Genomic DNA, 25,167 nt, shown 5'->3' with positions numbered 1-25,167 from the left:
TTTGGAGAGACTGACTTCCTAGATACAGTTATTACAGAAGTTCGGTTGTCTTCATACCGAGAGATTGGAACTTTAAATGTGCAAGAACTCTTTTTTGTTTTTTGTCTTTCTCCACACTTTTCTAAACATCCCCTACGGATAACTTGTTTAAAAGTCAAGAGCTCCTCTAGATTGCCATCATTTACTTTATTCATGACCTTCATGAGTGATTCAGCGATGATAACGTAATGCTATATAGTTGCTTTTAAACGACTGGCACAAATGAATCCTTGGGATAGATCATTTGTTCCAGCAATTGGTTGGTTGTCAGAATCTTAGAAAGCCATTTGCAGAGAATTCCAAAAAAACTTTGCATGGAACAACTTTTGACATTCGAATGCTCTTTTTTCTCGAGGCATGTCTAATATTAGACGAGTACTTTCCTGGCAAGGTGTTCTTAAAGTTGCAATGTTTAGTATTTTAATAAATCGATGCGGATGTGACTTGAAAAGTTCTATCAAAGTACAATATTTGCTACGATGTATACTTAGGCATGTCTGTCACTTACTCCAATGCCCCAATGTGTTGCACTTGAAAACAACTTAATTCCCACTCGTGTCTTTCGGTAAAAGATAAATGAGCAACAAAGAAATGTACCTAACTATCACCTAGCCTGCGGTATGTTCTTCGTATGTTCATCAAAAAATTACATAACATTGAGTCCAAACAATAAACAGAGAGTGTGTTTTCGGAAACTCAGTTGCATGCTTACAGGAAAATCGATCACTTTGCGACACAAAACAACGAAAAGGAAGTAAAAAAAATTTATTTTGACAGGCTGTATTGATCAAAGACGCACTAATAATTTAAGGTCCATGAGGTTCTGGCACTTTCTGTCATTTTCCACAAAAACAAAATGCAGCAAAAATAAAAGGTCCTTCCGGAAAGAATACAGACAGGAGTGGAACAAAACAGCTACGTTGAAAGGATATTAAAACTACCTTTGTGTTTCTAAGTAAACAGTACTTGAGAAACATCAAACCTGTCATCACAGAGGTCATTTATGCCATAATGACTCCACCCCTTAAAGATAGAAACTTCTACATCACGTTGCGCTGAAATACCTACTTCGACATTACAAATTTGTGGTCTTTCTTCACAAAGAATAACTTAGAATGTTCTCTTTTCGAAACTCGCTGACGCACAAGCACGTGTTTTCAACTTATGGAAAATTAAAAACTTATGGAAAGACTACGCCGTTTCTGAAGTCTCTTAATTTCAGTAAAAGATACTCGCGATACAAACTAGCGCCAGTCTGACAAATAAACAAATTCATCCAACGCAATTAGAAAAATAACAAAGAAATAGGCTCAAAATGTTGTACATCATTTAATGCATAAAAACTTCCTTTCGTTCCAAGAAGGACTGTATTCAGCAAATTTGGCACTAAACCGCTGCAAAAAAAATGTTAAATGTTCTATGTTTTTAGACACAAGTTAATTCTAATTGCTCATCTCTGCGAAGATGTATTATTGCTCACTTTCGTTCGATTTGGAAATTTCTGTGCGCATGCCTTATATTCCTACGTTGCACAATTCATCGAACAAACGTCAGTATAAAAAACTTATCACTTACGTGTTCTGGATTAGTGTTAGATATTTGACATGAACACCCACACGGCTTAGCCCCCTCAAATTTGACAAGAGCTGATTAAAACTCAACCCAAATCCTCGGTGAATTCGACTCTGAGACGCAGGTGAAGTGAGCGGATGTCGAAGATGAGGGAGGTTGAATCCACACTACTTAATCACTTAGTCGAGCTGTCAGGATCCTACTGATTTCAATAGCCACACAAAAAGAGTTTCAAGTGATTCTATATCTTACGTGAAGCGTGCAGCTTTGAAAAGGTCAATGTCGGGAAGAATCTACTGTCAAGAAAGACAGTAATGGATTCATACGGTGTTTCTTGAGACAGTATTCAAATTACTTGAAAGTTCTTATTTTGATGGATTTTCACCCTAGGGAACGAGAATTTGCAAGCTATCAACTTCAACTTTGGAGGGCGGGCGCAAACGAACTCAAGATTTATTATAGGCTGCCAGTGACTGAAGATATTTAAAGCGAAGGGGAAAGATGCGTTGTGTTATTGAAATTCTCTGTAAGTATCCTCTACTGTCAGTTAGTCTCCTTTTAGTATTTCAAAGCTAAATAAATTGCCCTTGTTTTTAATGACACCGTTTAGATGTAAAAAAAACAAGAAGACACGTTTGAGACAGAAGCCTCAATTTTAACGCAGTTTTCACACAATTAAACCGATGTCGGCCGGAAGGTAACAAAAATATACGCTTTACGCTGAATCACGTCGACGCAAAGATTCTAACGAATAATTTACATTTTGATCGGAGTTGCCTTTATTAGTGAGCTCAAAATTACAAAGTTTAGAATGTTTCCGTAAATATGGCAGCATGAGTGAAAGCAAGAAAGAAGAAATTACCAATTCTCAAGACTAATGAATTTATCAACGCAAATGTACAGTTTTGATAGTTGTGATGCACCGTCTGAAGTACGGTCCGCATTTTTGTTGATGTGATATTCGAAACATAACATGAAGCGCTCTTCGGTATAGTTAAGCATCTATCAACATTTTTCTTTCTTTTCACCTGGTGATCTTTTGAGTCATTTTTGCGCCGCGGAAAACCGCATTTTCATTAAGGGAGAAAAAAAAACCAAACATTCTCTTGACTCGTTAAAATAGACAAAACACACAAGTGACAATGATAAACTAAGAAGGAAGAAGAGTGGAAAAGTGTGATACAGATTACGAATAGCGAACTTAAAAAAGTGGCCAAATTTTTTAACATACGCAAACCAGTACGTTTCCTCTTTAAACCGAAATATAACATATTTCTTTGAAAACAAAACCTCTTCGGGAAAATAACACCTGTGGGTGTGGATCTGTACACGAGGTCTATACAACTCGATCACGTGAATACAAAAAAAAAACAGTTGCGTTGACAATGTGGAAATTGTCGAGCCGCTAACATCTCTGTTATCAAGGTGCATAACAAAAGCACATTTGCATTCACAAGTCGTTAGGAATTACAGTTGATGAGAATTATAGTTAAAACCTAACAAGGAAAAAAGATTCAAATGTATTTAACAGATTAACCATGTATAAAGATTTGTACTAAAGGGCTGGACCGTGATAGCCATAAAATAGACACTGAATTAGCGATCTTTCAGCTATGGAGTATTTTTTCTACAACTTTGTATTTGGGCGTTTTTATTTAATCTTGATTAAATTATAGAATAAATTATCATGGCGCCAGTATTCTGCTTGCTTCGGAGGGCAAACTAAATGGACTTTCGGGTTTCTATCTGCAAATACGGATTTGAATCCTTTTCAATTAATTGCTCATGACTCGCAAATTTGCCTTTAAATGTGTGCGCTCAGGGTTTCCAACACAATGGCAATGTCTTGAAGTTGGTGATCTTTCAAAGAGTAAGATTTAAAATTTTTTTCATTTGATCTGTAAGACTCAAACAAAGCCGTTTACAATTTACACAAAACGGCGATAGAACAAAATACATCTTAAAGATAATTATTTCGATCTTACCCTTAGTCTTCACTCGCTCTCCTTCCTTTGCAACCCGTATACGTGGCTGTCTTGCACTTCCAAGGGAATCCTAAATGTCAAAAATGTATCCATCGTTACAGACTTTTTAAAAAGATATTCTTCCAAGTCTGACCTACAAAATTTTTCTTTCAATTTCCCTGATGCCTTCATTACGCTGTTTCGAGCGCAGTGAAGACAGAGGTAAAATGGCGAAAAAAAGGTAAGGAGTGTAACCAAACAGAGTATAACAGAAGAGCTCAGCCGAAAACGACTATAACTGACCACGCATTTACGCTACGCATTTATCTGTTACTTGAAAGTCATGTTTAATGGAAAACTGAAATTCTTCATCAAGTTAGATAACCATCTTTTAAAATGAAGAATTTATGCTGATTAATTGAATGTAGCCACAAAGTCTCCCTTTCATGACTTTTAGGAAGCGGCGTTGAACGGGTAAACAGGAAATTGTAACACTGAACGACATGAAACCTCTTCTCACACAATTTAAGAGCCCATGCTTCATGAATCTGACTCTAAATACTTGTTGATGACAAACGACGTTAGGCAACATGATTTGAATATGGAACAGCGATTTCATTCAAAAGAATATGGAAATACTCGAACAGACGGTTTGTAATGTTTGAATTAATTTAAATGCTTTCGCCTTCGGTTTGTCAGCTCATCGAGAAAAACGTTTCGCTTAAAATGTTGCGAGGCTTTCCTTTAGTGGGGCCACTCTGTTATCTAACTCAATAGCTGCTAATGAAAATAATGTAGCATGTATGCTGACATTATCTTCTGATGGGCTAACCTGTTTTGAGCACCATGAAGAGCGTACAAGATCGATTAATAGGGAAGGCTTCCTCAAATAAAAGAAATAGATCCATTCATTCGTCTTCTCGCGAAATTTCACTTATCAGAAATATCCCAGTGGTGTTAAATGCTGTTCCAAGCAAGCGCTAAGAAAGCCCCTTTTTTTCTGAAATCTAGAAAATTTGGTCATCGCGAGTTCCGTAATACCTAAGGTTTCTCCTATTTGTAGTCTATGGAGACCAAATCACCAAAGTAGTCTTCTTACTATTCGTCTCTCTCTACAAAAAAACGTTCCATGTCTATTTATCGCAATATCCAAAACGTAGAGACCGAATCAATTTTTGTTTTCGGTGCTTTACATGTCTATGGCCTTGGCAGACCTTTGTGAGAAGTTCTGGTAAAATTGTGAGCGTGCATTCGCTCTCCTGTGTGTAAGCCTGTATAAACTCATTTCTATGTACTTCCTACACGGATTAGACAAAAACAAAGGTTCCTGAATCAAATTATTAAAAGCCAGTTTGCTGTCTTTTGTATTTTTAACTCAAAGGAATAACGGTTCCACTTCCTGTGCGCATGTCGCTTGGGCGACAACAATTCACAAATCCACGTATACTTCATACCTAACGTTAAGCTGTCGCTCAGCTCGGAGGACTGTGCCGTTTGAAGATAATCAACTCGAAGAATGAGAAGATAAAGTGAAGATCAAAGTAAAATAGGATGGGACAGAGGGCGATAATACATAGCGTTGGCGAATCGTTTAAGCTAGATACTTCTAGCGAGTTGTACATTCACGTTCAGTAGCAACAGAGTGTTTTTCTAGCCCACCTACTGACGCAGGCTATCGTACAAACTTATCACCATATTTCATCCTGGTTTTCATTACTTACAGCGCAACAAGAATCACTTTCACCTTTGTGAATACTGAATCAAGTGGTGGGCGTAAGCAAACAATACTCTTTCTCTCTTTTTGTTTGTCAAATCGTTATTAAAACAACTCCTATAAAAGAAGCGGTAAGGTTGGGGTAAATTGAGTAAATTGTCTTGTTTCAAAAAAAGGAAAAGAGTAGGCGTTAACGAAAAAGATTTGCATGATTTGTAGCGGTGTAGCTAAGGTGATTGTACCTTGTCATTGCACGAAGCACTTCCTTATTACCCTAAAGAGCTATGGATGTTTTTCTGTTCTTTCCTTTCATTTGTTTGATTGTTTGTTTTTTTTTGTTGTTGTTCTTGTTCTTGTTGTTTTTCATTTCAAATTCTTACTTTCCGTCTAATTTTACCTTTCCATTAGATATTTATCTTCATTTCTTGCTTTTTTTTCGTATTTGGTTCATTTCTTTCCAGGCACAAGCGTCCGATTTTGGACGAAACCGTTTGACCTCTGACAGTAAGGTCCGTCAGTCTTAGACATTAGCATCCATTGTTATACCCTAATGTCCGTCAAACTAGTAAGACTCAAGCGTCCGTTTCTAGCAATAGCTTTCGATTTTAGACCCTACCGTTCGTTGTTGAGGTTCTCGATTGTTTACGGTTGACTTTTTGCGATTTTGACGATTAGCGGTAACACTTTTAAGCCTTAAACGATTTACTCTTAATAGGAAGATATTACTCAGGTTAAACCAATTTCAAGTTTTTCTTTAAGACGAGTAAATTATATTCACACTAATTCGGTCTTTTTCTGCTAAGGGCTTCTATCAAAGATTGATTATCAGTATCAAGCAACACCTTGGTTCCCAATATTTGAGGTTCAAAAAACATTACCAGTATGGAAGGAAGCACGATATGGGTCAATCATCATACCAGTAGGGCTTAGATTATCGAAGAGTCTCTGTGGTTCCGTCGTAAAGTAGCAAAGCGCGAATTCGAGGTTCGATATCCTCATGGAGATGCAGAATTTCTTCTTTGTCCAACGCTTGTAAACAGACGAAAAGAAAGACGTATTTCATCAACATTAGCAGAGCTTTGCAGATCTGACTCTTCTAGTCTTAAGCATTCAGAGTGCGAACGAAATTAGACTCACAAAGGATTTACCGCGGTGAACACAAGTGCTCGTTTCGCAATTCTTTGCTTAAAAATTAAATAAATATGGGAATGAAAACGGTTATAGAAAGCCTATGATCAATCTATAGAGTAATAAAAATGATCCAATGACATATTTCAAGAAGTAAAGATTTCAGAACACCTCTCACCGTTTTTTTCTTTCTCTCTGGCTCCGGTCAACAGTTATGGTAGATCCAAGTCGAGTTATTGTCAGGAAGCTATGCAGTAATTTTCTGTTTTCCCATTTGGTACTCTTACCAGCTGGTACAACGTTCTGTCGCACTTTTTTAATTAACTGTCGCACTTTGTTACACCTGTCGCACATAGTAATAAAAAGGCATCGCACTCTGTCTTAACAGACCATCGCACTTTGTATGAAAATCAGCTTTCGCGCTATGTTATCATCATTATCATACTCGTCACATCATTATCATTATCACCATTACTTTCATTACATCATCAATATCATCATCCTCATTATCATTTTCACTTTCATTATCTTTGTTATTATTATTATTATTATTATTATTATTATTATTATTACCATCAAAATCATCATTATTGTTATTATCAGTATTATCAGAATGGATGATGGTTCTTACTGGGTTCTCCTGTCTTGCGAACAGCTAACCACTGAAGTTTACAACAAATTGCCACAATTTATTTTATTATAAAGTGCAATGGTCTATTAGTACATTGGGCGTTTTTTCATTACAAGGTACGAAAGGCGTTATTACAAAGTGCAACAACTGTTATTACAAAGTGCAACTGATCCTAACATTGAGACGTGCCGATCAACACGAAAAGTCGAATGGGCTCCCGATTTACGGTAATTCATTGCTGCACATGCGTATCATATCCACATTTGCGCTTATGAAATCAGACAAATCTCATGCAATTGGGTTGACGTATTCTCGAGTGATTTAAGGAACTACTTCAGTGTTTTTCTATCATAGACAATGCAGCCAGCACTCTAAATTAAGCTACAAAAAAATGAAAGTCTTTTTTGGACGAAAATATTTATTCTAAACCTCGTCGTTTAACCGTCAATGCTGTCACTAACTAGAAAACAAAGTCAACAGTCTGACATGTACATTAACATTCTAAAACAGTGTGCATATTTATGGGTTTAAACTAGACAAATACAGCATTATTTGTGCAGTATTATTTGTGCAGTAGAAAACAGTTATAGCACACGAAATATCGTATCAAATAATACTCGCTTATTTCTAAACTTCACTTAACACAAACTGTGTTCTGATGGCATGCGGCACTATTATGATTCAGTGTGAACAGATTATCGGGGTCGGCTAGTTTGAAAAATATGAACATTTTTTTGATGATCGTAGAATTAAAAAAACACATTAGACAACTGAGCTAAGGCCGCCAAAACACAATGAAAAAACTAATAAACTGGACTCTACGGATAGAATATGACATGTTAAAATTTCAAATCAGGTTTTCTATTTTCAAGATTTCGCTCGATTTGCGCGATGTGATCGACACTATTAACATGATAGCACATGAAGATATTAGTTAAATTCGAGAACGGTTAGAGTTTACAGATATACAAGCAGACAAATCGATCAATATGGAACCACTCAATTAAAATAATTAACATAGAGAAAATGCGTTGTATTTCAAATAAGGCTTTCCTTTCATTGCAAAAGTTTTGCAGTATTCACGTCGGGTAAAAAACTAACCACGTTATTTTCGAAATAAAAGTGATCTTACCTCCCAATTGAACGCTAAAAAAGGATTTAGTTAACAATCACGGGTAGTGCTTGATCTTGACAAAGTTAAAAACAAGCTACACCAGAACGAAAAACTGTTTTCTTAACTTAATCAATATTAATGAATACTAATGACGTAGGCAGCCATGATCCCCAAAATAGTTGGCAATACATTTGGGGTTTTTTTCTTTTTTTTTTTCATCGTTGTTGTTTATTTCTTTGATTGTTCCATTGTGTCTACAGGTTGTGAATTTTAATGACATTTAAGCCTTTTTCGGAATTTTTTCTTCGTAGTCCCAATCGAGGTCTCGTTCATTCGGATATCTATGAAGTGTTGTTTTTTCAAAAGAGAACAGCTTTCACTCTAGCCTTTGGTCATCGCCAAACCACAATTGTGCATGCTTTTGTTAAATGAGCATATACTTTTAAAATCCACTGAAATAGCCAGCTTTAGAGAGTTTAGAAAATTTGTTGTTTTATCCGCTAACTGATTTTGTACTATGTGTATCATCTTAAGCGAAAATAAAAAAAAAGATTGCTTAAAATAGAAAATTAGGGAATGTAGATTGCTTATTTTGGTATTTTCTTCACTGGAAACTTGTGGTGGTCTTTCTCGATCGATATCATAAAGGAACAAAGACGGTTAAAGAAGGAACGATATTCAATTTATGGTCTTCTCCCGTTGCAAAATTAATGAAGAGTAACACCATGGGGTCAATTGAACGTGACTTGAATTTGGAATATTCAAACATTTACTTGGAGTTCATCCTGACAATGGACGACACTTTTTATCTGTTTACTAGCCCAATATACGCATTCGTGATATTAGGAGAACACGAGAAAAGTGTGTAAATTAACCGCAAGCTTTTCGACTCTTCTCCCAACATCCCAGGTAGGTCATTACGCCGAGTAAAGCGGGAGAACGTGCGGTCTATTCCTTTTATGAAATAGTTATGGCTTTATCAATACATTACGGAATAAGCTTTTAGCCAACCAGAGGGTATTAGGAATATCAGTTCAATAAAGAGACTTACTACCTTGTGCATGCCATGCGCACGGATTTTTATTTTTTCTCTCAGAAGATTAAGTGGCATTTTGGAGAAATTTCACTGATGTCGAGATGCACGAATTTGATCTACCGTGCACAATTCATTGACAATTTGGAACTAAAATCTTTTTGAATATCTAAAATTGTTTTCGAATTTAGCCATACCTTGTCATCACCTATATGCCAACATCTAACGTCCCTCCGGGTCTTTTGTTACAACGTAACGAAGAAATTTACCAAAGTTCTGTCTAAATTTTCTAGAAAACCTATTTACAAGAAAGCAAAATCGAGCATAATTTTTTCCGGAAAATCCTCAACCAAAGGTTAAAATCCATTAGAAAATTTCAAGTGTGGGCTATTTTCCGCAATGGAAAACTATTCAATGTTGTTTTTTATTGAAAACTGAACGCACTCCGACAGAGAGTAAATAAATATGACCCGTATATCTTGCTATGTTAATTAAGGTGTCACTCTCAGCAACAAATAAACACTGTTCATGCGTAAATTTCCTTTCTTTTTGGAGCAAATAACTGATATGACATCGATCGAAACTAGCTACGCCAGTATCGCTCACTTTGAATCACCTGGTAGATAAACATTTGCTGGGACTAAATAAGTCATTTTATGAGGCTTACCTGAAAGGAGGAAACCAAAATCCTTAACTTGTGACAATCGTTGTGTCTAGTAATTAGATTTTTCAAAATTCATATTGTGAAGAACTGAAAAATTCTAAAGCGAGATGGTTCTACTTAATTTACATTTCATTTTGCTTATAACTGCCTTGTCGTCTGGTTTTACTTGGCGTGTGAATGCCTTGTGGTCTGTAATTAACAACATTTTTCCATATAAATTTCCCTAAGGGCACAAGAAATAAACTTCTATCTGCTCTGCCTTGTTTTTAATACGTGGCATTACCCTCTATATAATATAATCATGAACGGAATATTTCGTACCACTTAAATATATTGCTTAGATCTGTTGCATTTGAAATACCCATTTTCGTCATATCGATTTACTGCCTCCTAGCTAGTGGTTCCTCTGTCTAAAAAAAGCTCTTGCGCGGTGTTCATGGCATCGATCTAATTGGTAACAATTCCGAGAAGAAGTTGGCAACGAGATTGTGATTATGGAAACATTTGGGAAACCATGGTTAGTTTTCTTCCAGTTTTTCATCGGCCTCTTCTGAAAGGAGGAAAGCGTTTCATACAACTCGAGCCCCAATAATTACTGCTTTCTCGTCAATTAAGTGCGGCGAAAAACTGGGTAGGATCTCTTACCTTCTTCCTAAACGGTGACGCAGAAATTTGACGCTGTTGATTACACGATTTTTCTAGAAAAATGAATCCCCTAAACCTTGTAATTTTTTGTTTGTAACACTGGTGAATAAGTAAGAATGTTTACAGCTAACAGTAACGATGATGAGGACAACTTTGTTGTTCAATATTCATTTCTTCGCTCCATCTCTTGAAATGTTTTGAAAATCGATTCTCAGAACCCTTATGAATTTGAGAATTTTGCTGAGTACTTGCCAGTCAAACAACCTGAATCTTGAGTGCATTCACATCATACAAAAGATATGGAACATGATTAGCATTTTATTTGAACGTCAGATGCACGAACCAGAACTGTCACATTGAGAAAGTTTTGGTGACCACATACACACAAAGAAAATGTTTCACGATAAAATCATATGTATGAATATGTTCCTCTGACGGAAAAAAAGTGTTAACCAAAATACAGATTAGGAAGAAATTTTTTTCCGAAATGATTTTCTTTATCCAACGAACATATTTTTAAGTTTTAATAATCTTTTATTTTTCCTCTCAAAAGCGTTCATTTGTTGACAATTTAGGGGGAATCTAAAATTTTCTCTTTAGCCTGGACACACACAACAATTAATTTCCTAATATTCAGTTTCAGCTCACAATGTTTACTTAAAAAGGACAAGTAAAACAAACAAAGTAAACATGTTTTGTTTCGGGTAAACAAAGCAAGAGTAAACAAAATTGTCACAAGCGCCTAAGCGCAGCTAACATACAAAGTGATGCATTCTAAATTTATGGAATTTTAATTAGACCGATGAACCTCCTCTTTCGTTTTCCGCGGACACGCGCGCTAATCCTATTCCCTTATTTCTTGGGATTACTATTATTCAACGTGCGGGGCCAAGGCTTAAAAATCAACACAGAGCTTATTTCATTTGGATTTGAAGGTTTTTTCTTTTTTAAGCCAGTTACGTATAGGTTCAAGGTTATTAAATTTTTCAAGTAAACCAAGCTTAAGAGTAAATTTAAAAAAAACTAAATATTCGAGAATTAACAAAATGACAAGAATTTTACTTCACCACGACATTCACCGAGTTCTTCCATAGTTTTCAACACTCTTTTAGGTCAAAATTGTACGATCTACCCACCGAAAAATTGGATCTTTTTTACTCATTTAACAAATGTAATATCCCACAAAACTTCAAAGTAAGAATTACTTTTACCACAATCCCAGACTCATCGACGTTAAACAATGACCTGGGCGGTTCAGGGACGATACTAATTTGTTTTGTTTTGTTTTTTCATGGAGGTAAGTTTGGCTCACTGCTCTACGATTTAGTTTTTTCTTTAATTGTTGTTTCCACTAAAGCTATTGAATCGGATGTTGTCATAATTCGTTGACCCAAGCAGTTTTTTATATTTCAGCTTCTTGCCAAAATGCAAATTAGCTAGCTGGCAAAATCACAAAGAACTCCGCTTCAAACACAGTTTTTCCACTATTTTAATTAATTATCAGGCCTACCAGGCTCCGATTGTTAAAGATTGCTAATTCTGCTTCTGAGGTTAGATAGAGAACTTCTAGCGAAGCAAAATACGAACAATAATGGATCTATAATGTGGAGATTAGGTAGAGAGAAGAGGCAAAAGCTTTGTTATTTCGTATGCGTCTGCACGGTGAGATAGCTGGTGAAACTACGCCACGTTCCGTCCGGCTTTTGAACCAGACCACCTTTCCCATATGGAAAGAGGTGTGTATTCCAAATACTGATCGTGCATTCATTTTTAAGTCCATTTAAAAATTTAACATAAAAGATATAGATATTCGACTTCTTATTTCATTTCAAACGACAGTTTTATTGCCATTTACGACAACTTAAGGCGTTATGTCTTCTTTGACTTAGTTCAGTCTCGGTCTAAGGTAAAAATCAGATGCTATGCTTAACTGAACTTGGTCACAGATTGATCATACCCAAAAATTCAAGATAATTTCTTGGAGTCGATCAGTTACAATCTTCTCCACGTCTGACTAGGCCTATATCTTCTTGGTCTATCAAAGCTTCTTTAATGTAGTTCTGTTTAACCCTTTGACTCCCAAGATCTGATGGTCAATTCTCCCCTCTAGCTGCTACACATTTCCTTGTTAATTAGTTACGAGAAGTTGGTGATCAATCAAGGTAATATCTTCTACCTGATGAGTTTGAGTATTCTCATTACCTGTTTGCTGAATAATGTACGGATACTATAAGGAGAAGTTACATGTTTATCACTTCTGGGAGTTAAAAGGTTAAACAAATTATTACTGTTGACGTTCTTCCAGCTGATAGTAGTTTTACATGGCACAAAACGTGACTCGAACTCTCGCGATGTAGCCCTTCCACTCGCGACAGTACCTTTCCAAATTCTCATTACCTATTAGCCTGACAGTGTTAGAAAAGTAAGGAGATTTTATCGAATAATCACTCCTGGAGGTGAAGGTTAAAATAAGCTATTCGGGGAGATTTAGTTACGACTGGAGCTTGGATAATCCGTTGAATACTTACGAATGAACAAAATGCGCCTCAATGGCTTCAAAAAATAAACAAAAAACTCCAATTATACATATTCCTATTATTAACGGGACACCGTATAGTATGACGAGTAGATATGACTCCTTCACTACTCACTTATGGAAATGATTACTTAACTCTAATTGTCCTTTCATATATACTGGTTCGCCGCAGATATGGCTGCGCTATAAACAAGGTTCATAATGGAGTGCTATACAGTAACATTAACACCTCAGATATCGCTTATTTTAGACGCTATACATAAATGTTTACATCGGGTTACCACTCCTCCACATGATTTATACAACCGCAAAGCTTGGTGCGAGGTTCAAAAGAACACACTGTGTGAAATAATCTGGTACCTAAGATCAAAATATATACAGAGTTTCTATTTCATAGGCATCGTGATGTGGTAAGTAACGATTTCTTACAGCACAGATAATTTATTATTTTAACTATGCGTATGGAAATTCACAGACTAATTTGGTCTTCGTGAGCGAATGGGGCCTATAGTCTTTTTGGCACGAATATCGAGCTTTGTAGGTCAACATCAAATGGAAATACATGATCCAAACGGACAACAAAGGCAGCAATACCATTACATTTGAGAAATTTCCGATGTTCAGAGGCTCCAACAAGTCCAAAATATCCTCTTCATTTCCGAGACATCTTTGGCACCTCTGACAAATCTCTCGGAATTCTTCTCGAGCAAAACCAGAACAAGTCGAAGATTTCCGAACAATCTCCCGAACCCTCTCTTGTCTTGGACCCCGAACCATGACTAAATTGTAAAGCGTTCACAGAAATCGCTCCAAGTCGTGCAGTGGTCACACAGAAGTCTGATTAAGCAGCGCTGCCGATTCGTCGTCTGCCTTGTGCCAAGATTTTTTCACGGGGTTAGGAGAAGCCTTCATTGAACGTCGCAAAGATTCCGTTCTTTTAAGATTATTTAGAGAGCTGTTAGAGCCAAGATGATGGCCAGGAGCGTTGAGATAGCTCATGAGGGGTTGGCCGTTCGGGTGAAGAAGTTTATTTACTTTGTTGCTGGTGCGTTTGACGGCACTTATCAACCAATATGTTTTGCAAGTGCCCTTGCCCTGAAAGACAACAAAGGAAAAAAAAATTTATCAGGGTAAGCACATTCCAACACATATCAGCAAGGCAGCACAGTATGGTAACATGGAATTCAGACACACAGGCAAGAGCACTCGCCTCTCACGGCTGTCGCCTGCGTTCGCACGCGGTCACTCGTGGGTTATAGCAGGTACATTATCGTTTGTCTAACTTGGAAAAAGTAACCTGAAATTTCCAAGTTCGTCAAATGCAATCCTTGTTAATCCTCGCAATCCTGGAGTTTTTCTCGTTTCTTGTTTCGCTCTTTACATTTGGGAGTTTATTTCTCCAGCGACATATTGTTAGAAGCCTTTTTCCTAATTTAAGGAGTTTATCTGAGAATGTTAAACTTATTAAAAACAACATGACGTACACTTCTTTAACAGAGGATTCTCGTACCCTCCGAATTTTCTCCTCCACCCCCACCCCTCCCTCCCCCCTCAATGAATGTGGTTGCAATTCACAAAAAGAGTTTCGTTCGCTGATCAATGTTCACTTAAGTAAACAAATAATAGTGACAAGTTTACGTCTCGCTTTCTTACTTTTAAAAACACTTCTCCTCTTTCTTGAACTTCAAAGCCACCTAGATCGTCGAGTATACCCTTGGTGGCTTCACTGATGTGAATACGAAGAGCTGCAATATGGAAATCAGCAATCATTTTTAGATTCCTGAGTGTCACATTTCAGAATTTGAACATTAAGTCGAGAAAAACTGACCAAGATGGTCTCGAGTAGCTAATCGGAAGTTTACAGACTTGATTGAAATCACAATCGATTTGACTAGAATCAAGAAAATAATCATAAACAGAAATTTTTTTGATTGTGAGTAACAGTTTTCCCTGACTTTAGGAACGTCAGAGGAAATTGAGACTCTGGATAATACACAAGCAGCAGTCAGTACTAGACAATACAGTCAGTACGACAACTGAAGTTCTCGTCAATTCTCCCCAACTTACGAGAAATCCTTCCCCAGAATATGTTCAAATGTTGTCGCCATGTGATATTGAGAGGAGAAAGAGGCACAGACATTCACCATAAAATATGGAGAAAAACAACAGTCATTTTTGTCTGTTAAATTGTGTCTTGAGAATTATAGAAAATACTGAAGAAACTGACCTTCTCCATTAGATTCCATTCTAGACGCAGTGTTTACTGTATCACCAAACAAACAGTAACGGGGCATAGTGTTACCGACCACGCCCGCAACTACTGGACCTGCGAGAAAAGGCAACGAGGATAACTAGTGACACATGGGGTAGAAGTTACCATTGACTCATACTCACTCCAACTCACATGTCAACTATACAGCCTTTGACCTCTTAGAGTGACAAGCGTCTAATTTCTCCTTACCATACCACCCCTGAATCACAAACTAAAGTCACGAGAATAGTGCAAATGATCAGCAACTAAAGAGGTTCTTGATCGTTAAACAAATTCTCCTTTTCGGCACCTTAGAAAATTATGGAGAATAGTACGGAGAACTTGCATAATGATGTTAAGATGTAAAGGGTTAACAACCAAAGGTCGTACTGCACGGTCGTTGGATGAAGATATCATGTTTTTGAAACGGGAGAAATTCTGTGATAAAAAATTAACACTGATTTAAGGTTTAATTAAACTTTCCCTTTGCCCTCTGAATGGTCTACATTGTCTGGTACGACTTGTATAGTTATGGAACACAATCATATTACGATTTACCGCTATGAAGTCCAACCCTGAGCTTAAGCTGATGATCCGGTTGGTGTCGAACTTTGAAATCCGTTTGCACTGCCTCCACGAGATGTAGTGCCATCCGGGATATCTCACCAGCATGCTCATGGCCATTTCTGATGGGCAGGCCTGATACAACCATGTAGGCGTCACCAATTGTCTCCACCTGAATACAAGAAACGGGTTTTAAACTAACTTGCAAGAGCAACCTGGAGAAAAAAACTTCCACATTTCAAACATCTCATATGCACTTACTTTATACACGTCATACTCCTGAATGATGTTATCAAACAGCGTGTATAGATCATTGAGCAAAGTCACAACCTGTATAAAAGAAAATGCCGTTTAACTTACATCAGCAGGAATACACTGGCTTAGCCAAGCCACGCACTGTATGCACCGAAAAAAACAATGAACGCTTGACTTATTCAACGCCGTATTTTAAGGAACACGAGAGGATTTTATTAAGCTTGTGTACCTGCAAGAGATCTTAAAGAATACCACAAGAGCTACTGTGAGAGATGAATTAAAGACTTAGAAATCTCACTGGAAGTTGTGATAAATGTTAGTTTCCGAGCAACTGCGCAGCTGACCAAACAACAGTCAACCTATACCGAATTAGGGTTAATGTTGGGGTTAAGGAGAGGTAGATGTATAATTTCTCGGATACTGACGCTGACCTGGAAGATACGGTAATGCTGGTTTGAGAGGGGAAAGAGTGAGGGGGACGGTTTATTGCCGGTTGTCTCCGGAGGGACAAGAGCAACTAATGAACAACGCACCTGCATCGGTGTACTCCCAGAGGAGAGGCTGGTGAATCCTACGATATCACTGAAGTAGATTGACACTTCATGGAAACTCTCTGCTTCTACCTCTTGGCCCTTTTTGAGTTGCTCAGCCACAGGTCTGCAATGGGACCAAAAAAGGAATTACTGCGAAGCCAAGTAGTGTCCAACTCGACGCAGAAAATGAAAACCGTGATAACAAATTCAGCTTAAACCAGCTACACTCACCCTGAGAAATCTCTGACAAAGACGTATATCCTAGTATGGAGTGGTCCATTCATCTCTTCAACCTCTAAAATTTGCTGACTGCCTTTGAGGACGTTTACCTTCCTATGAATAGGTCTGTCGATCTCCGCAACTTCTTTAAAACTGGCTGACTGTCTTTGTTTCTGACATTTTCTTGGATTTGACTTTCTAACTTCCTGACATAATCTTGTGCGTCAGCACGAGTGTAAATCCGGTTATGACTGATTCATGGTCATTAGCTATTTTCCGTCCGTTACCTTTCTCGAGTTCCAGGGGCGAAATTCCGTGAGTCTTACATAAGTCTTAGATCGCGCAATCAAGCCGAATGTACATGCGTTCGTTGAGTTTTGAAATCGAGCCTCGGTATCATGTCCACCTTATCGTTTACAGTCCTCTTCGCACAGTTAAACTGTCTATCTAATTCCACCTCTTATCCCACCAACTTTAAACATCTTGTTCGTTTGCGTTTGCGTCAATTTTTTCTTATAGAAGCAAACGCGAAACCTAAACGTCAAGATAAACCCCTCTAAAGGTTTCCATGGTTCGGAGATATGTGTATATGCGTTTTAACTAGCACAGCAATGATTATGGATTAAAATCGTACTTATGTGGAACAAACTCTTTCCTGGATTTGTTAGGACAACTTCTGACAAACTTAACCTTAAAACTACGAATATGTCAGTCCCGTTCAACCCGCCCACAAATCCTTCATAACATCATACCTACGTCATCGTCTGTTTCCGCTACTGGGCGAGCATCAGTACTTGTGTACCTTCAGTTCTTCAACATGTAATAAAGCTAGACGAGAATGTGTCTCTAGCTACATGACTAAGTTACTCAAGTTACTAATAGCTGAAATATTACATCCAAGAAATCTCTAAAAGAGCGCACCACTCGTCTGCTGTTACCGAATGTTGACTCACCTTGGTAGCATTCTTTCCAGAAGTGCATCCGTCTTCTTTTTCTCCTCAATCAGCTGACCGGTTCTTTCCATTACAAGCTCCTCCAAGTTATCAGCGTACTTTTCCATCATGTAAACAATGTTATCGAAGATATTCGTCTTCCTATTAAGGGAACATCAAAGGCACTTATCGTTTGATTACCATGATCTAAGCTCTGATTTCCCCTCTAAGCTTCTTGCGATCTGTTCGGGGGGGTGAAGGATTTCTTTGGGGGGGAGGGAGAAATCACATGGTTTTCAGGGGGAACGGAGTAGGGATCAGTCGTCGCCAACAGGGCATAAAAGGGGATGGGGAGGGAAATTTTCACTACATTACAAAATTTTAACCTTTCCTTCAGTTTCATAAATTCAATAATCCTCTCCTCCTCAAATCGTTCAGCTCTGAATATATTCAAAAACCTCTCCTCAAAATTGGCTATTGTGACGAAGACCATAAAACCAATTAAACGAAATTCGCATGGAATAAAAATTGCAGCGAGGAAAAGCAGTTGACCAGCTAAATACTGACTCTAATCCTCCCTTTCGTCCTTCACAAGTGAAGGCTGGTTAAGGCAAATATAGATGCTGGAAATCTGGTCAACTTACATGCCGTTGTTGACCAGAACTTTGTGCATGATCTTTTTAATCTCGTGAAAGTCTGGTCTCTCTTCCGAGTTGTCATTCCAACATTGCTTCATCAGTTCCCGTAGCTCCTCCACACCAGTTATCAGTGTTGTAACTGTCGGACGGAAGGGTGGGAACTCACCATCCTTTACTCTACGGATAATGTCTACGGCAACAAAGAACGCAAATTACGAAAATTTAACCATGATTTCAAAGGAATAACTACCAGCAAAATGAACCAAAGAGTTTTTAACAAGCAGTTAAAACAAAGTGATCAAATGAACGATGCTTTTTATCATCGTTGATCAACAGTGCGCCAACTAACCTTTTGGTTCCATGAAATTTGCACTGTAAGGACCTTCCCTTGTGTGGAACTCTTGTAAAATTATAGCAAAGCTATAGACATCGCCTTTTTGGGTTCCCCTCAAAGAACGATTTGGAATTCGTAACAGTTCCGGAGCTACCCAAAGTAAGTCTACAAAGAAGGATGCAAAGGACCTTCAATGTCAATTCATTTCTATCTTTTTGTTGGAAATCAGTAGGAAACAATAAGTAGACATGAATTAGCATGACATAATTTCACGTGACAAAAGTATCGTCACAAATCGCGCACGAGGTGTCGTGACAAAACATGAGGTGTGGTCTTACGACCTGAGGTTTCGTGACAGGAAGCAAGGATGTACTTGAAATGATGAGACAGGCTAGCCACGGCTTCATAAAGCTTAACACTGCATGCTATCGCTCATAAGATCTATTTTCCGGAGGGAAAAATACATTTTGCAAATGGACGAGCAGTATTCTCTCCATCAGATCGATTGCCTATTTCACACTTTCCACAGCTTTTTTTCCCGCATTTTTCTCTTGTTTTAGTCCTCTCCCAAATATTTGACCCTCATCACAAGGTGAGGGATTTTCAATTCACTTCCACATTGAATTTTCATGGGAGATCAAGGCGTAAAATAAGGGGAGGAGGTCCTGACGTGGAAGCACCCTGTTTTTCAGGTTTGTTTGTTTGTTTTCCGCAAAAGACCTTATTCATAAGAATAACCTTGACAATCCCAAATATGCTGGTAAAACACTAGCGTACGACACTGGCTACTGGAAAGTACTTTCAACACCCAGAGAATCCTCTCACCTCGATAATAGGCGTAGTCTTCTCTGTTCTTTTTCAACTTGTTTCTAAAAGAAGGGAGACCATAGTCGGTGATCTTCAACACCCAGCGGCTGTCCACCAAACAATTAGAAGACTTGAGATTACCGTGAGATTTTACATCTGTACTGTGCATGTATGCCATACCCTATAAGGAAATGATCGTGGATTTAGAATTTGCGCAAAAAAAATTGTCTCCCTCGACTTCATCGAATTTTAGCTAACGTAGTTAACCCTTTACTCCCTAACATCAGTGTGCATATTCTCCATACTACTCCCTAGACATTTCCTAGGGTTCTGACAAGGAGAATTTGTTCAACAATCAAGAGCTTCCTTAGTTGGTGATCATCTCCTTTATTCTCATGACATAAATGTTTGATTCAAGGGTGACGTTGTGAGGAGAAATTAGATGTTAGTCACTCTTAGGGGTTAAAGGGTTATGACCTTATGGTACAACGGTCTTACAAGTATCCTCCAAAGATGACATTTAGCTACCTTCACTATGTCCGCTACAAGGGAAGCTATAAACATGTGATCCAGCTTGACGTCTTCATTTTCTAAAATATCCTATGAGACATAAATCATACTTAAATACCAGGGAACAAACAAAGAAAATATTATTTGTTTTGTAACAAGCTGGGGACAGGGGAAGAAGTCTGAATGCGCCACGAGAAGTAGAACCTCGCACCTTCGGATTTCACCTTCCAATGCCCTACCACTGAATTACAAAGACTTTCACGCGAGCGAGTCCATAGCTACAATCAGCGTCAAAATTAGGTAATTTAGTGTTAACAACTGAGTTGAAAACGTAAATTGGCCACCGTAGAGAGTTTAAAGACTGAAGTTTCGAGCGTTAGCCCTTCGTCGGAGCGATAGCCCTTCGTCAATCGCTCTGACGAAGGGCTAACGCTCGAAACGTCAGCCTTTAAACTCTTTACGGTGGCCAATTTACGTTTTCAACTCAGTTGTTAACACTAAATTACCTGTTTTACTCTCCCACCGACGCAGCACCACAGTTTCTTAAGAAACTTATCCCTTTATTCAGCGTCAAAATTAGTTGACACATCATGTCTGGAGAGTCTTATTTATGCGTAGAATAACACTACTCCTTCTATCAAACTCAATGTCCAACATTTATTTATTTTGAGTCAAATAAATAACTTTTGTAAGTTTTTCGGTTTATTTCTTACCTGTAGACTTCCTCTAGAACAATATTGCATTACAATACAAATTTCAGGCTCCACACAAGCACCGATGAATTGATTCAAATTATCATGTCTAATATCCCTCATCTATAGAAAAAATCCAAACAAACAGAACGATGATTAGTGGTAAGCTGCAAGATGTTTACATCATGGGAATTCTCATAATACCTTAGAGTAAGAGAGCTGCTTTCCACGCAGAATTGGAACGCTCTAAATCTTTCTCGGCAAGAGTAACAAAGTTAAGTAATTGCTTAGATATGTATAGAGATTCTCGCGCTCTGATTGGTCGAGGATTCCGTCATATCTTGCTATTATCACCTCGTACAAGGTGATTATAGCAGAGGCACTAAATTTCAGAAATGATTGCGTCGTGTTTCGTCAATTCTACCGAGGAAATGATAAACGAGACAATACATATTACAATCTGTTCTTTAGTATATCTGTGTCATCCAAACGAAATACCTGTTTTAGCTCCAAAAGAACTTTCCTTGTCAGATCTAAATGACCTTTAGGAAGTTTAGCCACTGTAACCATATTGCCCTGCAAGTTAGAAAAGTTTCTTGATTAATCAAAACTAACGCAAAATTCTCGAACGCGATGGGTTATCACCAATCGATATGAGCACTAATAGGACTGTACGCGTCATGCTTGTAATTAGACATTGTAATATACAAGTTAAAGGGACAATTAACACGTCGTGCCTGTGTAAGTGGACAGAACGCGTCACGTGCGCGCGATGTTGTCTCGCATTTCGCCGAGCTAACTGTTATTTTATTTTTTATTAAAACGTGTAACCGATGTCTAGTTTCTTTCTCAAATTTTATCAAGGTTTTAATTATTTGGTAGTTATAACAGGACTTCATGTCGGTCCTATTACCACTATAAATCGATCAATTTACGTTAATTCGGTAAAGATATTTTCGATTAAGTGTAGAGAGGAATCCGGGAAAGCTTTGGTTTTTCTTGACTTGACTCTTAGTTTCTGTTACGTCCCAAATGGTTCACATTACCTTGTAGCTTCCTACAGTTGTGATTTTTCCATCGCTGCTTTCTTCCGTTATCAGGGGCATGGCTTCTTCATTTGTTTCTCTCTGTTACAAAAAAGAAAAAATATCAGTCTGAGTCTGCCCTTCAACCAGAAATTGCTTTTCAGAAGTTTTGAAGGCCTGTAAGTGCATTGATATCCGACATGATCAGCGTTTCTTGTGGGTCAAAAAAACATACCATGGCACTTGCTAACGAGGTATTTGATGCTCTTCGCTCAAAGCCCAGTTGATTATAGTCAATCTTCCATAATCTACTTTTCAGTTCTCTTTCCAACCTGTACTGTCTGGAAAACAAGAAAACAAAACGGAGTAAAGAAAAAAGGTCTCCTTTATGGTCATGCATAACTGATAATGAGTACATAGAGGAAAACCATGACAAAGTTCTCCACGAACAAGCCAAAATTTTGAAAACATCCGTAAAATTGGTTAACTCACACATTCCAGAGCAAACTCTATCAAGATAAAGTTTAATCTACCATCTTGTATTTTGCACAGAAAGCTCTACCACGCGTATACTTTTATAGTTTCTAATCTTCTTTCAACTCCTTAACCCTTTAATCCGAAGATCTGATTGTTAATTCTCCCCTCTAGCTACGACACATTTCCTTGTAAATTAGTAACAAGAATTTGGTGTTAGATCAAGATAAAAACTTCTACCTGATTATTGATTCTCATTACCTGTTTGGTGGATGATGTATCGATATTATAGGGAGAAGTTAATCACTTCTGGGAGTTAAAGGGTTAATTTCACTAAACCTTTTTATATTTTCACACATTATTTTGACAACAGCCACACAAGACGCACTCATTGTCACTTACCTGACTAAATTTATCACAAGTAGAATGGCAAGGAAACCCAGACCACATGAAACTCCAGCAATGATTTCTTTTTTGTTGTCTAGACGTGGATGGAATGGTGATCACAGTTAAAAAATTCCCGATAATTAGCAAGAAAAAAAGTTAGCAGGAGCTGATATATGACAAAATGTGCAAATAGAATAGAAGGCAAATTTTAAGATTAGTCATCCATTAAAAAAAAAAAAAACTATAAAATATATAATTTTATGTGAAGACAGCAAATTCTTGCTGATGAGTTTCATTGTTCTCATCAACTCTTTGAAAGAAAATGCATTGAAACCATGAGGAGAAGTCACAGATTGATCATTTCTGGGAATTAAAAGAAGTAAAGGAGAGATCAGTGTAAAGTAACTGGAAAACAGTCTTCATGTCTGCAATTAAAAAGAAATCATCTCAGGCCATTGATACATGCATTTCGCTGGAAAATTCTGAGTAGTAGCTTGAGCATTCTTCATGACCACCCAACAATTAACCCTTTACACCCCAACATCAGTATGCATATTCTCCATACTTTCTCTGTACATTTCTTAAGGTATTGAAAAGGAGAATTTGTTTAACAATCAAGAGTATCTTTAGTTGTTGATCGTTTCCCTTATTCTCATGACCTTAATGTTTTAGTAAGGGGGTGATCTGGTAAGGAGAAATTAGATGCCAGTCACTCTTAGTTGTTAAAGGGCTAACAAATAGATTCCATGTTGCCATGCGGCTGTTCAGTAAACATCACAGATGACATAAAATGTGATAAGAACAAAAAAGGGGCAAACAAGGCGCAGCCATTTGTGTCGCTGATGTTCATACCACATTTTGACGTCTCCTTTGACCAATTATTGAACAGACCCATGATAACATGACATCTACACAATGTTTGTTTTATGTGATATCAAAGTACAATTTTGTTCATGGTGAAGTCATCTGTGCATTTGTACTCCAATAAAACATAGGTGGGAACCAATCCAATTGTGTGTATAATTCAGCTCATCATGTAAAACTAATTACAACACAAGTATTGTACGTTCAACATTACCTGGATGCACCCCACCCGTCGGATCAGGGCACAGCTCATTGTTGAATCCACAATTGGGACGGTCCTTGGGTGCTTTTCTACTTCCCCCCACCCACAGTTTGGTAAAGTTTTTGCGGAATACAAGGTGAGGGAAACCTGTCTGGGACCTGTTACCGGACAAATTACCATATTTTATCTGGAAATCTCCAACTTCAACAAAATCTGTCAGAAAAAAAAAATACAGTATTATTGGCGAGGAAAGAGGAGCAACCAGCTAAGAAAGAAATATGGGTGACATCCTGGTTATGCAAACTGAAAGTTAACTAAAAGACACTAGTAATGTTTTCTTGAGTTCTGCACACATTAAACAATCCTATTTTTAAATTGAATAAAGGGGTAAGTTTCTAAAGAAACTGTGGTGCTGTGTCAGTGGGAGAGTATAGCAGGTAATTTAGTGTTAACAACTGGGTTGAAAACGTAAATTAGCCACCGTAAAGAGTAAAAAAGCTGACGTTTCGAAGGGCTAACGCTCGAAACGTCAGCTTTTTTACTCTTTACGGTGGCTAATTTACGTTTTCAACCCAGTTGTTAACACTAAATTACCTGCTATTTTAAATTGGACAATTTCAAAATTGTTGCTGATTGTCACAACCATTTCATGTTGCATTGATTTTAGAAAAATATTTCTGCGTCAATTGATATCATACACAGAAGTTACAGCATATGTATCATCACTCTGTTGGGCATTATTGTGCATTTGAGACCTTAAATAGAAATATCCAAAGGCTAAAATGTATTTTAGCCCACTCACAAGCTTGTGTAACAGTTCAGACCATTTTGTAGTCATTTTTTTTTAGTTCTTATGTTCTCAATGCACACCAAAGTTATAATTACAGTTATTACATAGAGTTTATGTTCTCGAGCATAAATCTGTTTTCAATCCTTCAGGAAGTCATTTTATCCCTTGCCTAGCAGCTTGGGCTAAAATGATTCTGAGCTGGGCTCAAAACATATTTAAGCTCACAAACATAAACACTGCTTTTTTTTCTTTAATTGAGACCACAGTTAGCTTACATGTCTTGCACTTCACTGATAAATTGACACATGCATGCTGTATTCAGCTTAGGCCTATAACTCACAATAGGGATCCTTGCTGTGAGTTGGATTTTTTCTGACATCTAGCAGAGTCAAGTTGAATTGTGCATCCCCATTGTTATCCAAATGTATTCTGTAACCCTGAATGCCTGTAACAAGTACAAATTGAAGAAAAACACCCTAACTTTGACTTCAAAACATTACAGACATTGTTTCAATCATACAGTAAACAGTTTAAACCAAGGAGCAACAGGAAATCCTTTAGTCTGATTATCCAGGTGAGAGCAGTAATGAGAAGGATTGTTGTCAGTGACTACTGTAGCAGCCACTCTATGATGACTTCCACTAAGGTTC

The 25,167-nt window shown here is 37.6% G+C and overlaps 2 protein-coding genes and 1 long non-coding RNA gene across 15 annotated transcripts in view; 1 reads left to right on the top strand and 2 right to left on the bottom strand.

Annotated features, from left to right (window-relative positions):
* Positions 1 to 10,715, bottom strand: part of LOC113679327 (atrial natriuretic peptide receptor 1) — a 45,376-nt gene extending 34,661 nt beyond the window's left edge. For 2 of the 8 annotated variants that reach the window (XM_089185879.1, XM_089185889.1), the window contains exons 1-2: positions 10,505 to 10,715; positions 3,597 to 3,666 (exon numbers count right to left, since the gene is read on the bottom strand). The gene's annotated coding sequence lies outside the window, so the exon portion shown is untranslated. Of the gene's footprint in view, positions 1 to 1,614; positions 1,738 to 3,596; positions 3,668 to 6,595; positions 6,685 to 8,180; positions 8,269 to 9,862; positions 9,909 to 10,504 lie in introns of those variants that run through there. The other 6 variants (XM_089185877.1, XM_089185878.1, XM_089185882.1 and 3 more) reach the window with 6 other exon arrangements.
* LOC149039129 (uncharacterized) lies at positions 1,688 to 6,594 on the top strand. The gene is made up of 4 exons (XR_016180663.1): positions 1,688 to 1,886; positions 2,002 to 2,137; positions 4,957 to 5,798; positions 6,093 to 6,594. It is a non-coding gene; the product is annotated as an uncharacterized LOC149039129 (long non-coding RNA).
* Positions 10,716 to 12,325: 1,610 nt separating the features above from the next.
* Positions 12,326 to 25,167, bottom strand: part of LOC113679328 (atrial natriuretic peptide receptor 1) — a 39,534-nt gene continuing 26,692 nt past the window's right edge. For all 6 annotated transcript variants that reach the window (XM_089185907.1, XM_089185904.1, XM_089185906.1 and 3 more), the window contains 18 exons: positions 24,858 to 24,962; positions 23,740 to 23,940; positions 22,677 to 22,755; positions 22,036 to 22,141; positions 21,822 to 21,902; positions 21,274 to 21,351; positions 20,797 to 20,898; positions 20,102 to 20,173; positions 19,592 to 19,754; positions 18,782 to 18,931; positions 18,439 to 18,622; positions 17,816 to 17,956; positions 16,644 to 16,767; positions 16,117 to 16,185; positions 15,850 to 16,027; positions 15,268 to 15,366; positions 14,694 to 14,785; positions 12,326 to 14,135 (listed from right to left, as the gene is read on the bottom strand). In XM_089185907.1, the coding sequence (XP_089042033.1) occupies positions 13,866 to 14,135; positions 14,694 to 14,785; positions 15,268 to 15,366; positions 15,850 to 16,027; positions 16,117 to 16,185; positions 16,644 to 16,767; positions 17,816 to 17,956; positions 18,439 to 18,622; positions 18,782 to 18,931; positions 19,592 to 19,754; positions 20,102 to 20,173; positions 20,797 to 20,898; positions 21,274 to 21,351; positions 21,822 to 21,902; positions 22,036 to 22,141; positions 22,677 to 22,755; positions 23,740 to 23,940; positions 24,858 to 24,962 (2,294 nt within the window). In that variant the 3' untranslated portion in view covers positions 12,326 to 13,865. The remainder of the gene's footprint in view (positions 14,136 to 14,693; positions 14,786 to 15,267; positions 15,367 to 15,849; positions 16,028 to 16,116; positions 16,186 to 16,643; positions 16,768 to 17,815; positions 17,957 to 18,438; positions 18,623 to 18,781; positions 18,932 to 19,591; positions 19,755 to 20,101; positions 20,174 to 20,796; positions 20,899 to 21,273; positions 21,352 to 21,821; positions 21,903 to 22,035; positions 22,142 to 22,676; positions 22,756 to 23,739; positions 23,941 to 24,857; positions 24,963 to 25,167) is intronic.

Source organism: Pocillopora damicornis, chromosome 10 (assembly GCF_964200805.1).
Source record: "Pocillopora damicornis chromosome 10, jaPocDami1.2, whole genome shotgun sequence".
NCBI classification, from domain to species: domain Eukaryota; kingdom Metazoa; phylum Cnidaria; class Anthozoa; order Scleractinia; family Pocilloporidae; genus Pocillopora; species Pocillopora damicornis.
Note: the sequence above shows the minus strand (reverse complement) of the source record. Positions and strands in the feature narration are given on the sequence as shown.